At 37.4% G+C, this 16,500-nt stretch overlaps 1 protein-coding gene across 4 annotated transcripts in view; it reads right to left on the reverse strand.

Moving 5' to 3' along the window:
* Positions 1-278: 278 nt before the first annotated feature.
* LOC135088517 (putative protein kinase C delta type homolog) overlaps positions 279-16,500 on the reverse strand; it is a 40,545-nt gene continuing 24,323 nt past the window's right edge. For all 4 annotated transcript variants that reach the window (XM_063983354.1, XM_063983353.1, XM_063983352.1 and 1 more), the window contains 7 exons: positions 13,276-13,412; positions 4,720-4,893; positions 3,947-4,101; positions 2,764-2,902; positions 2,228-2,416; positions 1,745-1,885; positions 279-1,210 (listed from right to left, as the gene is read on the reverse strand). In XM_063983354.1, the coding sequence (XP_063839424.1) occupies positions 1,061-1,210; positions 1,745-1,885; positions 2,228-2,416; positions 2,764-2,902; positions 3,947-4,101; positions 4,720-4,893; positions 13,276-13,412 (1,085 nt within the window). In that variant the 3' untranslated portion in view covers positions 279-1,060. The remainder of the gene's footprint in view (positions 1,211-1,744; positions 1,886-2,227; positions 2,417-2,763; positions 2,903-3,946; positions 4,102-4,719; positions 4,894-13,275; positions 13,413-16,500) is intronic.

Genomic DNA, 16,500 nt, shown 5'->3' on the forward strand with positions numbered 1-16,500 from the left:
AATTGATAATAAGCTATTGCGTATGAAATATGAGATATTTTATGATATAATAAGTTACCATTAATTAGTGATGCTGATTGTACGTCATCGTATTATTACTATATGTTATTTAATAGCTTCTCGATATGAAATACATATTATTATGAATATTTGTTTTAAGTGATAATAGTACATTTATTATTCAATATGACACAATATTAAGTTTGCAATATATGTGGGTAAATTATTTCTTCTGTATCATTTATAATCCCCATCTCTCTCAAAATAAAACGAACAGCTGTTTATTAAAGTAATTTATTCATAACAAACAATGTAATATGTAACGAAACTTTTTGTTTGAACTTTCGTGATATGCAAGATACAACATTGAATATAATTTTAAATCAATGATTAAATCAACAACTGAGATTCTTTGACAAACTAACATTTTGCTAAATCACTATTACATTTCACACTTATTTTTTTATCTAATGAAATACTTACCGTAAGCAATGATTCGGTACTTATTAATTTTATTTTACGACTAGATGAGGAACTGATGTTCCTTTAAAGTATCATGCAACTATGAGTATTGTTTTACATTAAAATTCATAAGCTACACGTGAAAATTAGCTTACTGATAGATGTCTTTTTCAGCTTTCAAATAACACAAGGAGCTGAAAAACGATTTACAATAATTACAATGTTTTTGCAATCTACAAAACAATATTTAATGACGTTAATGATTACGTTTTCAACTATATTACGCAATATGTACAGACCTATGAAATTGATGCATAGTAATCTGTAAACGAAATAATAACCTGATCCGCCCGCGGAGGGTATTTCAACAACTTTTCTCGTTAAACTACTCGAATTAAATGTTTTTCGTGCGTGCGAAAAATTCAATTCTATCAACTTATCTTCGCCTTGCGCTAACATTTCACCCGCCTCATATAGCTCCGTTGTAGAGCTGAAATCACGAAGCTTTATAGGCGTGGTATAACAAACTACACTCGCCTGGGGCTCCGTCGTTAGCTGAGCGAATTCGAACTACCACCCTAAAGAAATTGGGTTGGTTTTAGCGGTCGGTGGCGTTGGGGTTCGTGTACGAGAATCCCCTGAAGGGTTCTTGGTCCATGGAGCGGAGGACGTGCGGCTCTACGGCGGTCAGCCGCGGCCGCTCGCCTGTGAACGCGCGGTCGAAGTACTGCGTGTCTAGCGGGTGCCTCTGGAAGTAAGTAAAAGAAATTGTTATTAATTTAATTTAAATAACAAGCTTGGTTCATGGAGGGCCATACCTATTTATATCCTAGTGGTGACGCCAGACAATAATTAATTACTTTTTCCCTGACTAACGGTCTGATTTAGCAACGGGCATCGAACCCGTGACGCCTCCCGAGAAATCTCCGGGTGAAGGTAGCAGTTAGTAGCAACTGTTGGTTAAAAACAAACCCTTTTAACTAGCGCAGTTTGTTCTCGCTGGATAGGTGACCAGCCATTCTGATGCTAGGATGGCGCGTCACCTAAGAAAGTAGATTATTTTCTTTAAATCGAGGGTAGCAACTATCTAACGATTAGTAGCAACTGGGAAGCAATATTTAAAATATTTGTTTCGATGTAAAATATGGGTACTTAGTGACTCTGACGCACACGAAAAGTCGCTGGTTCAGAAACTATTAAGGGTGTGTGAAGAACTCCTAATCCTGCCGCCCAGCCGCGTCCACCCAATTCTATCCAACAACTAGTAGCCAGCTGTACTTACCACTCGTGGCTTAAAGGGCGCCTCGAGCTCCCTGCGCTCCAAGCGGTCCCAGTGGATGGGTCGGAAGAACTCCTGGTCCCGCACATCCCCGTGCATGCATTCCACGCCGCCCAGCCGCGTCCGCGCATCTTTGTCCAACAACTGGGAACAAAAATAACCATAAAGCCATGTATTCATTAGGCAACATTTGTTGAGCTTAAAGTTTTACTTTTGTTTACAATATATATTAATAAGCGAAAGGTGACTGACTCATCATGAAATCTCATATACTACAACTGCTAGGAGTCTCAAATTTTGCAAGTCACTTTTAGAACGTAAGGTGCTCACTAAGACGGGACTTTGCAAAACTCTACCTCTAATAGGGTAAAGGGATCCACGCGTGCGAAGTCGCGGACCGCTAGTGAAATAGTAATTTTATTAAGAAGAAAAAGAAAGCAAAATTCCGAAAATTTTATTCAACTTTAGAAACAGCTATCTACTTACCCGCGTGAGTACGGTGAGCGCCTCTTGCGATAGGAAGCGCGGGTAGGACGGCATCTCGTTGCAAATGGACCAGAACAGCTCATCCTCATCACAGCCGCTGAAAGGACTCTGGCCGATCAGCATCTCGTACAGCAGCACGCCGAACGACCACCAATCTACCGTCTGGTTGTACTTCAGCCCCTTGATTATCTGCAAGGGATTTAATAGAGTTACGAAAGGACGGGATTTAATGTAACAGAACTGCTATTAACTTAGCTAACATTTAAACCAATAGTCAATATATATTTTTAGAATGACATTGAGTAAGGTTTCCTTTCCGTTACGTAGCAAAATCGATCCATGTAGCATCTAGTAGACCTTGTGTCACGTAACCGTAATTACCCCTATAGAAACGCCATACATGACACGTATTACTCGTAGGTGCTCGTAGTAACTACCTCACTTGCAAGTAGCAAACTTTTTCTTGGAGATGGGCACAATGTCTCTGGTCTACTAGTTACAAACATGACTTTAATAAATGTTTCCTTAGTCCTCACCTCAGGGGCCATATAATCGGGGGTGCCGCAGAACGTGTCCGCGGTCTTGTCCAAGTAAATCTGTAGCTTGCACATGCCGAAATCTGCTATCCGCACGTGCCCGTCAAAGTCCAGGAGGATATTATCCAGTTTCAAATCCCTGAGGGTAAAAAACACTCATGTTTCGTTATTATACTTCGTAATTAATACAGTCAGCGTGTAGTTCGTGACACCCAAAGTAGCAAAAAAGTTCGCAACGCGTCTTTGTTTTCAACTTTTTGGACAGTTTGGGTGTCACGAACTATTTGACGCTGACTGTACATGATATAATTAACTTTTTTAAAAAATAAAACCGACTTCAAACAAAACTAAAAATTAAAAATATTGCGTATAAAAAAGTTCATCCCCAATTTTCCACCCTTGAGGGTGAAATATTTTCTTCAAATTCGCATGAAACCACCCTTTTGATAATACCTATTCAACAAAAAAATAATCGTTCAAATTGATTTATAATCGGCGGAGATATTGCGTATAAAAAAGTTCATCCCCAATTTTCCAACCTTGGGGGTTGTTTTTTCTATTATTAAATTTAAATGGGACCACCCTTGAGGTATTACCTATACGCCGAAAAAAGATTAGTTCAAATCGGTTCATAATTGGCGGAGTTATCGCGTAACAAACATAGAAAAAAAAAACATACGGGTCGAATTGAGAACCTCCTCCTTTTTTGAAGTCGGTTGAAAATCATCTAAATGCGTGCCTATTTGTGACATACGCAGAAAAACAACACTATTCGTCATGTTTTGAAATGCGAGTCACGTAACACGTCTACAAAGAAGCAATCTATTGCAAGGTCATATCTATTAATATTTACTATTACTGCACGTACTTTGGGTGCGAAGATCAAGAACAACAAGTCATAAAAAATATCTGAATGAACAGCTAGGTATCCTCATTTCTCCATTCGTATAACTAAGTTTAGTTTCTTTTCATAACATCCAGATGAATATTTTACAGAAAATTGTAAACAAGACAAGATAGTATTTTACAGAACAGTGACACAACCTATCTAACTACAGATTGTTTTCCAAATATGGTACTTTTTAATTAGAAGAAAAATAAGACACATTTAAAACTACTTTACCGCCATTATTAAAGACTAAAGTAAACCCCTTACCTATTAGGCAAAAGTAAATAACTTTACCTGTAAACAATGCCTCTCTTGTGCAAGAACTTGAGTCCCGACACGATTTCTGCGGCGTAGAAGCGCGCGCGCGACTCAGGGAAGCGGCCGCTTTGCTGGATGTGGAACATGAGGTCACCGCCGTTCAGGTATTCCATCACGAAGAACAGGTGAGACTGCAAATAACAATAATAATTCGTTTAGATATTTTCGCTTCCACAATCCATGCAAAAGTCTAGTAAATAACGTTATTTTGTTATCGTAAAACGTAGGCACGTTTTGTAAACATTTCACGGGCCAATTAAAATTAACAGACAGTCTGTCAGTTTCTTATGTAGGTACGTATTATTAGTTCTAAGAAAGACGTCAGCACTTAGCAAAAAATGTTTAGGGTATTGATTACATTACGCACGTTACAAAAAGACATTCAAAAGTCTGGTAAAATTATATCTTACTAAATATTTAAATTCAACTGAATACTTACGTTTAGTGTAGGTACCTTAGTACCTTATCAAAAGCTTGAGTTCATGCTTGAAATCGAATCGAACTTGAAGTAGAGAGCCGTATGAAAGTCATGTCCTAAATTACTTTCTTCGCTGTCAACCCTTTATTTCCCGTCATCATAATCAGCATCATCATCATTTCAACCATAGGATGTCCACTGCTGAACATAGGCCTCCCCCAATGCTTTCCATGTTGATCGATTGGTAGCGGCCTGCGTCCAGCGCTTCCCTGCTACCATAGACCACCAAAAATAAAAGTTCAGTCTTTCTGAAGGTTAAAAATATACTCACATCAGTCTGAAAAGTAGCAAACAGATGGCAAAGATACGGGTGGTTGGTGCCCAGTGCGAGCACCTTTCTCTCTATGAGGGTGCACTCGACGTCGTCGTCTTCTAACACCACGTCCTTCTTCAGGCATTTCACGGCGTAGTAGTACTCCGTATCCCGTAGCTCTGCCAGTAATACCTGTAAAACAAACGTATTATCTGAAAAAGCTCGCTCATTATGCTTTGTACAGAGTTTACAAAGGTTTTGCAGGCCTTAAGGGCAACTATGTGCCCACTTTATTGACTTTATTTAACGGTCTTAGGGTGGATTTGACCAAACAAGAATAAATATTAATCTCAGAATACCTAAATCGTCAGTTATGACATATTTCCTATCCTGAAACTGTCAATGTGCCAGTTATAGGTACCAGGAGTTATTCTCGGATAAAAGTTTGGTCGAATCGGATCTTAGAAGTAGGTATAAAACGTTCCTTATAGGAAAAATAAAGCGACGCGATCCATTACGAGCCACCCTAACACAAGCAGGGGAATACCTTGCATCAAGTTACACAATTTGTATGTGAAAATTTCTTCTTGGAATTACGTCATCCAACTAACTCTTTGTGTCGACTGTCATTGGTAACGATGCCAAAAAAGGGCTAGTCATTGAGAAATTTCATTTCCAAAATCGCAATGTTCTCTTTGTTCCTTAGAGAGAATAAATTCTCCGCACAAACATTTGCGGCTTGAATTGGCATGAATCCTTCTGCATAAGTGAATTCTTGGGGATCCGCCATTTGGACGTCCCAGTGAACATGTTAAATCAGCATCAGAAGGATCTCCATGCATTTGGCGCCTTACCCAAATAAATCACCATTCAGAATCAATTTGCTGTTTGCGGTAAATCTACTAATTAATTGAGCTTATTTATATATCTATCTTCCTTAATTTATATGAAGACTTTAAGTGCATGTCTCTCCTTATTGCATGATAATTGCCTTTGTTTATGGGTGTTGTGAAATAGAAATTCTATATTAATTACATCTTATTTAAGTACCGGAATAAAGTAAGGCTAATTTAATCCAACGTCACCTATTACGTGTAAAAATTAAGTACTTTGATGTATATTTTAACCATACAATTATGAACTTTTATTATTCTACGTACGACGACCCTTATTTATAATTTAAAAAGAGCGCTCAAAGTTCTGAAGTTCCAAAGAAAATTAGATAAAATTATATCCGCGCACGAGATGTCCAGTTAACAAATTGTCATATACAAAATTAGTAACATTAGCTTTTGATAAATGTCTCAGGAAACGTATGACACCCGTGACGCTGCGCTACATATATATCGCGCTTTCTCCGTACACTTGGCGTCGGCTCAACCACAACTGGGCCGCGGGCTTGTGCCATCAGGAAGATAGGGATGCCCAGTAGAAAGTAAAGTATCTTTGTACAGTCGACTGATATAAAGTCTTCCTGCAAAATAGTACCTATTACAACTGTATAAGACCGTGTTTTTGTGTGCTGTATGTATACCGTAACAAAAGCTAAATGTATATCCAACGGCCATTACGTACACATCACGTAGCGGATTACATCGCGAATTGCAATTACAGGTTGGAATACGGGACTCATAAATAGTATTTAATGAAATGTAAGCTTATTTGAAGACGTTTTCATGAATTTAGTTGCAAATGTAGAGTTAGTTACACGTGTCAGTCAAAGCTAATTAAAATTGAACGTGTCTTCTTCCTAGAAACACGCATTTCAACTTCGCATAGAGTTTGACCTACAGTATATATAAATTACGAATCCCTGTAATATGTTCTGATAATTAACATGTGTTGGATAAGATTTATATCTAACAGCTAATTATTCTGAGCCTTAAGTGCGCGTAATTATACCTACCAATCAGAACTAGAGTGCCGTAGGATTAAGAATAAACCAATGACATCGACAAATGTCGCACTAGATCCCTTGGCTTCCGGCTTTTGAAGCAAATTGTAAACATTGCTATTGCATCATGTCACTACTCACTATACCTGTAGCATTGTTTTGGCTGTGATTGGGCATCCTTGATGTCAGATTAAGAAATCGAATAATAATTGGATTGTCGTTTTTACAAAGAGAAAACTTATTAATCGGAACTATTACATAGACGATTAGACTCGAATCGACGCGACGGGGCGCACCAAGTGCGGTCACGTGACATGTCGGTTTGATGTACGAGTGATAGTGATATATATGGCTATAGATAGTGTGGGAACGATGACACGTGGTCGGTGACGCGCGAAAGGTGGCCGGTGATGTAGGGGCCAAGAATAGCGGGGACGCGGTGGGCTGGTGCAGCGCAGGTGAACCGCGGCTTGCAGCGGGCACGCTGCCATCGGGGGTTACGGTCAGCGGCAATTGGGGCTTGTGATGCTTGGCTTCGGCCATTGTGTTGGCTGCGATTGTTTCGAGAAACCACGCCTTATTTGTCGATATAAATTAAATTTCAAGATATAAGACTCTTCCAAAGAGCTTGTAATATTTATCACGTTTTTTTTCTACGATCGTCCTACAGAAATGATCAAGTGCTTCAGTGGTTTAATTTCTGAGGATCTTTATCTAATAAAACATTTTGTTTATGAAGCATTTTTTTCCAGTTACTGAAAAGAACATGAAACATAACACACAAGTAATCAATTATTAAATCTTTGTTCTAACAAAGTAGATAAAAGATTAATCGATGCTCAGAGAAGACAATAAACATTGTTTTCTCATAACTGCTCTTACGCACATTTTTACTCCTACAGCAGGTATAAGGAAAACAGATTGCATCAATACCTAGAATCTAGGCAAGATTTGACTACTGATTTCTGAAATTTCTGATTTTCCTCTTCAGTCAATGTAAACATTTACATTTGAATAGGGAAAACAGTAATTGTGGTGTACCGCTGATGCTATCACCGATTTGATTACCCTTTTGAAGATAACCGTTTTAACCTACTTGTCTTTTTTCAAAATCATATTGCATGAGTTCATGCACTACACGCGTAACTACGCGTGGCTCTCGTCTCATTTCATTTGACTGTAATGTGATGAAACAACATGATAAAATTTTATATGAAATCAATCATCACCTTTTATCAACCAGAGCAATTGTGACTGACATTTTCCATGTAAATCTCGTATTTTAAATAAAACGTAGAGGCGTTTCTCGAAACTTTAGCCAGTTCCCCCAACCTGATTCATGCAAGCAAAGTTCATTGTTCTTACAAACAAATACACCGTGCTGTTGACTTTGAAGTTAATCATACTACATTTGTCTCAATCCTCTGTAAGCGCGTGCCAAGTACACTTTCCTTATTTTTAAATATCGCAATATTTTACAAAAGTAGGTGAGTCAACTTAATGATTTACTACGAATCTATATTCAGCTGCATTGATCTCACAAAGATCAATGGAATGGAAACTAGATTTGTCATAAACATCTGAAAGGCCACTTCTAAGATAATTACTCTTCATATTTTCTTTAAAAATCTCCTAACAACAAGATTTAGGATAATCATTGGTACTTTTAAAATGATAGCCAATCATACAAACTTCACCGTATGACGATGTCATTCCCTAAGAGAGCGAAACTGTCGTAACTCTCATTCTATTTGAAAATATTTTTTAAATATCATTGAGTATTTCAAGTGTCACTGTAACATCTCTCCAGCGACCCAGTTTTCGTCTATTCCGGTGCACAGGTAGTTAGGTCTATTTTCATTTGATTTCCTAACTGTTTGACACAGTTCTCATCCGTAACAACGCGGGGCATCGGCCGGCATTGTGATATAGGCGACGTTTATAGCGCATAATACTGCAACATGTGTTCGAGAAAATGTGACGACTAACTAGAGAACTACTTACCTAATAATAGTTTTCATATTGAGTCAGTAAACAACATTAGATAACTAGCTCGTAGAAATAGCATGTCATGTCATAGCACGAACATATGAGATCTTGTCCTAAATACTTTTGGAGATATGTGAAGGAGAGGAAATCTAATTGCACTTCCATTCCAAATGAGATGCGCCTCGATGAAGTTGTGGCAAAAGGTGGACAAGGAGTGGCAGATCTTTTCTCTCACTACTTTCAATCTGTGTATGGAACCATAACAAAACACAACAATTTACCCACTCATCCCATCATTGCTGATCAAGAGCTGAAGAATAATTGCCCTCTCCTTCTTAGTAAATGCATCATAACCGAGGACGAGGTTCTGAAGTCTCTGCAGAATTTAGACTGCAATAAGGGCCCTGGGCCAGATCTTCTACCTCCAATTTTCCTCAAAAATTGTGCAGACAACCTATGCAAGCCTCTAACAAGACTTTTTCAACAGTCCTTAGAGACTGGGGTTTTTCCAAGTAAATGGAAGCTAGCCCACCTTACTCCCATTCACAAGTCTGGAGACCAGAATAGTGTCAGAAATTACCGTCCCATTTCTATACTCTCCATAAGCGGTAAAATTTTGGAATCAATAGTGTACAAACAGATATTGCCTCACGTCCAGAGACAGATAAATCCCAATCAACATGGATTTCTCCCACGTAAATCAACTTCCACCAACTTGGTCGAATATATTACCGATGTTTCGCAGGCTCTTGACAATCAGGAGGAAGTGCATGCGATATACACAGACTTTCAGAAGGCGTTTGATCTAGTTAACCACGATCTATTACTTACGAAACTCGCCAATATGGGTATACATGGCTCCTTGTTGCGTTGGTGTGAGTCGTATTTATTAAATCGATCACAGCTGGTGGCTTTTCTTGGTTTTTCGTCGAAGGCTTCACCTGTACCGTCGGGGGTGCCCCAGGGTTCTCACTTGGGGCCACTTTTCTTCTTAATTTTCATCAACGACCTCTGTACTCGAATACAGAGCAATTTTAAAATGTTTGCAGACGATCTTAAACTATACCGAATAATCTCGGATCAACATGACGTTACTATATTGCAAAACGATATAAATGTCATAATGGATTGGTGCGAAGCTAACGACATGCGTCTTAACCCTACCAAATGTTTCTTTTTAAGACTTACTAGAAGAAAAATACCGAAAATCGCGTCATACACAATTGGAAGTGTTCAACTAGAAGAGGTTTCGGTTATTCGAGATTAAGGTGTTATGGTTGATAGCTCGCTTAGTTTTCGAAATCATTTAGATCATATAATCGCCAAATCGTCTCGACTCTCTGGATTTGTCAATCGTCAGATGAAGTTGTTCAACCAGCCTTCTCTGACGATTAAGATATTCGTCGCCCTGATACGAGGTATTCTTGAATATTGCAGTGTTGTCTGGAGCCCCTGTTATCAAGTCCATATTGATCGATTGGAAAGAGTTCAAAGACGTTTTCTATACCACCTTGCGTATTCTGACAACAAATGCCGTAATTTAACGTGCTACACTCAACGCCTTTCGCACTATAAATTGGAGCCACTGTACATTCGACGTAGGAAGTCTGACGTAGTTTTTGCCTGCAAGTTGCTTCGTGGATCTTTGGAGTCTTCTTACACCCTCGAGCGACTGTCACTCTCCGTCCCACGCCCAAGCAGCCGCCTACTGAATCGGAAAACTTTCGAAAATCCTCTATGCAAAACCAATCTCGGTCAGCATTCACCACTCTATCGCATTGCGTCGGGCTGTAATTCTGTTCGCACCGAAGTTGATATTTTTCACGGTTCTATCGCCTCTATCAAAAACAACCTTTTAAGTAAATTTTATTGCTGCTCTAATGTTAAATGAAACTTTAAGTACATAGGCTAATAACTTTTTTGCTAACATTTTCTGTTTACACAATATTATTATATGCATGCGGTGTTTGCATCTAGGAGGTTTTACATTATTAATGCCAAATAAGTTAAGTTTATTTTATGTATGTAACTTTGTAAAACCAGTTTTGCAGACCTAATAAAAAAAAAAAAAAAAAAATGTCGCTTTTAGGAATCGCAAACCAAATACAAGTCTGAAATGACTTAAATCTAAAATCCAATTTTTGATACAATCCTTGTCGCCATAAACTTTATTTTCATTTTATTCTTATAGAAGATATACATAGATCCTCTAATAAATTATTTGGGGTCGGCTCTCCTGTTGTTAATTTTTAATTTAATAAAAACGTTTACCTAACACTATCTTTACTAATATTATAAATGCTAAAGTAACTCTGTCTTTCTGTCTTGCTTTCACGCCTAAACCACTGAACCGATTTTGATTAAATTTGGTATAGAGATAGTTTGAGTCCTGGGAAAGGACATAGCATAGTTTTTATCCCGGTTTTTGAAACAGGGACGCGCGCGATAAAGTTTTTCTGTGACAGACAAAATTCCGCTCGGGCGAAGCCGTGGGCTGAAAGCTGTTTCAAATAAACGACCGTGTTGCAAAATAGTGTGACGTTTAACTCTTAGGATGTAACTGCATGTCTGCTTACTATCTTCCTTCTCTAACATACACATCCCGGATTGCAAATGAATGAAGCTTCCGAATATTAATGTAATGCCTGTTGCTAAGTCAATTTAGACATGTGCAAATAAACCCATTAAAGCTGTAGCGACGTGACGTCGATGGAGAGCTTATAAATATTTGTTACGTGTGGTTTTATTGAGGGAAATAAACTAAACGTATTGGTAACGTCTTCATTGGCGGACTCAGGGGATGTTGATTGTGTATACGACCACAAAATGGTAAATTTCAGCAATAAGAACTTAGAGATAGCATCAAATTCACTATGAAGAAAGGTAGAGCATTGCAGGGAATAGCATTTTCTTGCGGTAACAACGTTGCTATCACACATAAAACTTTTTCTTAATTGCGTGAATAGACAGATATAGCTCATTCAGACATAGATAATATGCGCCTACGAAGCTTGTAAAGATATTATAATTTTTGTCAACACGGAAATTACAACGATCGTGCTTCATTTGTTTTTCCTTTCAACTGAAAACGGACCCATTTATATTTATGCCAATACAAATAAGACATCAATATCATTTCGTTTGACAACACATATTTTACCGGTTACCGCCACTTATTTTTACCAGCACAGTACAGTACAGTCGCACTGGTTCGAGGAGCCGTCTCTCATCGCGGACTTCGCGATGTCGTTCAATGTTGTTATGAATACGAAAAGCGATTTTTTTCTTGGCAAAACCTCCTTGTTTCGGTTGCGTACGTTTATTTTGGGACTGAAGTTCGCTTACATTTTGCATTTTAATATCTATTGTGTGTGCCTACTATAAAACAAGAAAAGCTGAATACAACTTTCCACGAAATTTATTTTTATCAGTCTCTGTACTTCTTACATAATAAATATTTTAATCATTAAAGCCCGAAAAACCTAGTTATCAGACACTTTATTAGATAGCTTCTTCGTAACGAAAGCTCAAAATACTGTTTCATTTTCAACTTTTTGCATTGGAGTAAATAGGGGCACTACTCCAAATTTTTAAGTAATGAACCACTGATTTGTGTTTCTATTAATAGAGCTATTGGCATTTTTGACTACCCACGTTTACAATATTGTGTTTGAAACAGTGGCTTTGTCATAAATCGTGTCACATGGTCTGAGAAGCTGAACAACTCATGACGTCAAACTACAGTACCTCTAGTAGGAAAAACTTTCGAGTTCGTTTCGTTGCGTATTCAAAGTGTCATCGAAAAATTTTGTATGAAAAATTAAACAGCGCCCCCTAGGGCGGCTATAATATAGGGGGCGCTGTTTAATTTTTCATACAAAATTTTTCGATGACACTTTGAATACGCAACGAAACGGACTCGAAAGTTTTTCCTACTAGAGGTACAGTACTACAATCGTAGAATCTCTACGAAAGGCTAGAATAATATTGGCTGATGATACTTTAAGAACTCACAGCATTTGTGAACGAAGCAGAATTGTTAATTACACAGACGTACTATATCTCAGCTACAAGTCGAGGTCTCAATGTATTCAATTTCATTTTTTTCTGTTCCTAACATCTATAGTTCAGTGATCAGCTAATAGGTCCATTATCTCAATTGAAATCAATTAGGGTTAGGTTGTGCCGATACTGCGTGCCATTTATAAAGCCGCTCGCAGTCACGTCGACGGGCTGGCACTCGACTGCATACATTTGGGTCATCGGAAAGAAAACAATACTAATTGTTATCACAATTTAAAGCTACTGAGGTTTATTTTTAAACGCTCAATGGTAAATCATTTACTTTTCTTTTTATTAAAGGGACTTTAGTAATAATAAATAAATGTCACTATCATTCTTCCGGGAAATAGGCCACTCAATGAGTTTTATGAATTCGTGTCAAAGCAACGGTTTCATCACGGCATCTGATGTAAGAGTTATATTTGAGTTTTTTGTCCGTAAATAATTTTAACATTAATCTGGAATGATAAGTATATTTGTTTTTGGTGACGCAAACGTACATAAAAATTTGCAAGCTTATTTATTTTAAAGTAAGCAGCTGTCTTTTCCAGATATGCCTATATACTTAGCGGCTCATTCACCCTGACTAGGACTTTGCCATGTACATAACTTGTCACATTCAAACTCACCTTGCCAAAGCTGCCTTTGCCCAGGACCTTGATGAAGTGGAAGTCTTCAATAGCATATTTTCGGAATCGTGGAATGGACCTCGCAGGGGGCGTGAACCGCCCTGTCTTCTTGAATAACCCGTATGCTGTGGACTGTTCTGTAAAAACAAATAAAATATTCAAAATCACACGAAAAACTGTTTCAGAAGCGAGCAAAATGTTAAGATAGTGTTGAAATGAGATATAAATAAACAGTCTTAAGGGAAATTTCAAATTCCATGCGGACAAACATATGAACCTAAACAGAAGTGAACGAACCATTGGAAATTTTTAGTTTAACGAAGCGGGGAAATGTTCCAAAATACATTCAGAAAAGTTTCTTTAATTAGCTTTCGCGAATTAGAGAGAGTTGCTGATTATGTTTTGAAATTCTTTGTGAATCTCCTCTATCTAATTTTAAATCTTTAATAATAAACTAACCACTTCGAAAATAATCAAAATAAGAGTGCTACGTCTCATAATGTTCTCATCATAATTGGAGGTTTCTTTACAATATTACAGGTATGCAAGACTCCCGTTATACTTAATATTTTTAAGCCAAACCAAAATCTACGAATATAGAGCCGAGTGAAAAAGCTGTTTCAAAATAATTGCGTTTTTATGCTGCATAGAGACTGCAATTAATGCTCAAACGATTTGAGTGAAATGAATTACAACCGCACGTGTGTTGGCATTTCGTTTCAAGCAACTCATCATTGCTTCTCAGATTTATATCTTCGTAAACATCCTTTCCCGCTACCGATCCCTATCAGGTGACAAACGGTCACTTTCAAAGCAAAAAAATGAGTGTTTTACCATTGACCTCTAAAAGAGTTATTTACCTAGGCATCATCTTTTAGTTTTACAAACAAACATCGCGTCTCCAGTATTCCAGACAACTTGGCTCCGATTTCTGTCGCAAATTATGTTTTATTTTTTGACGTGTTAACATTAACTCGATTTGTCGAATGATTAATTAAGCGGTGGACGAACTTTTTTGATGTCATCTTTATAAATTGTACACAGCTGACGTACAGGCAGCTAGTTATCGTCGTGTTTTGATCCCAAAACTTTCGGCTTTTCTATGTAAAGCAGCAGATAAAAGTAAATCATACTTTATTTAAATAATAAGTATATTATTGTATTATACCTACCTAATGGGAAATATATTTGCGTATTGCCATAACATGAACTTTTATGGAACTTACATAAAATCTGTAAAACATGTCTGTTTAAAAAAAACAAGGTAATTTATCAAGCGCCATTGCGAGTGCCCAAGCGAAAGTAAATTTCTAGGACGTTTTGCACGTAATATAATGTGCGTACAATAGATTATTTATACGACAGACATAATAATCCCATTTCATAACGCTATGTCCGCTGTCGTCACCAAAACTTATAATAGAGTGGCCAATTAATAATATGAAAATACTTGTTTGTTAGCAGTGTGCCGAACCCAGCATTTAAGAAGAGCCACGAGACTTCCCCCAGACGGGTTCGATGCCAAATAAACTAATCGTAAGTATTATTTATTTTGACAGCGAGTGTTCAAACGAGTCCGATTAGAAACATGGTCCTTAATCAAGACTGATTATTTTAATTCAATATCAGTTTATTATTCCAATCAAATAATTACGAGTATCTAAATCGACCGAAGCGGTTGAAACAATTACCGTTTATTTTTGAAATTATTTTCCTTTACAAGTAAATACACATAGGACATTGATTACTTATGTAAGTTTATATTTCGGATTTTAATCATTCACTTTACCTATATTTCTTGTTTTCATGGTCCCAGCTGACAACAAATAAATCAAAATGGTCCCTTGTTCAGCAATTGAAAAAACAATAGATTTCGGAAATTAAATAAAATACGCTTATTTAAATTAATACCCGAAATATTGCAAGTTTTGGGGCTCAAAAATACCGTGAAATAACAAGTACAAAGTCCTGGATTCAAAAACTCTTTTGGAAACTGTGATTCTCGCAAATCCGTGAATTTGGCAAAATAAAACCGCGCGACCTTGATATTGTCCGAGCCGGCCAATATTTTTAGCGTGCTCGATCCCGACCGAGGTGAAAGAGATTAATATGTCACACATGTACTCGGATTATGTCATACTACAGCCACCATCATGTTGTCGATGACCCGTGATGCTGTAGTTCATTTGTTTTTCTTCCCGATGACGCACTTTTCTAAATTTCAATACACACCGAAGTGCTGGTACCTCATATCATGCTTTATATATTTGTAAATCAATGTTGCGATGAGTTAGATAAAATTATACCATCATTATGTAATAATTTAGCAATTTCAGTAGTCAATATAAAGTCGTTTGTGCTACGGTGCTACGAAAACGCTACGAAATTTCACTTTATTTCATTGTGTCATTACCAGCCATTTTCCGCCGCTGTGCTTGCAGCAACCAGTTTCTTTTAACACTTTTTCCTTTAAATCCAATTTGTAAAGCTAGTTCTGGAATAACGTAGTGTAAAATGTTATTTTTACCGAGCTATTAAATCTACCACTAACGAGTTACGATCGGGGTAATAATTCATTGTTTATAGTCACTAACGCGTTCATAATACCGCGTCTATTAGCTTTTCTTAAACCTAAAATACAATCTAGGAATACTCAATGACTGGTTAAATTGTCTAGAATCTAATTAAATAAACGTTTACACAAGACGTTGTTTGTGATATTAACAATCGAATCGAATCGAAAATCGAATGCCGTTAAATACGAAAACTTTGCAAATGAGCGGTACTCCTCAACTAGCTGACACTTGCATGTGTTAAATAAAGTTGAATCTTTTTTCTTGCAAGTAAAAGTAACGAACTGCTGAATCGTTTTGTTGTTAGAAGACTTGGCTTTCGTTTATTGCATTAAATTAAAGCTGAAATTATATTCTTAGTATAACTAGATAGTGGACTGTGAAACCCAATAATAGTTTGTAATTATCACCAAACACAAGCAAATGTATTTCAGACCATTTCCCGAAATTTCAACGTCTTATTTGTATCACAAAATTTACGTGACAGTACAACGTTCGGAGTAAAATATTACATCGCAGTAAGAGCGCAATGTGACATATTAAGGGTGTCCTATAATTAAACTTGGGAGAAATATGGAATGCGGAACCTGTTCAGACGAATCGGGGTCTGCTCTCTCAGCGAAAGGCCTACGCTTCATCACCAGTATTTATA

Source organism: Ostrinia nubilalis, chromosome 4 (assembly GCF_963855985.1).
Source record: "Ostrinia nubilalis chromosome 4, ilOstNubi1.1, whole genome shotgun sequence".
Taxonomy (NCBI): Eukaryota; Metazoa; Arthropoda; class Insecta; order Lepidoptera; family Crambidae; genus Ostrinia; species Ostrinia nubilalis.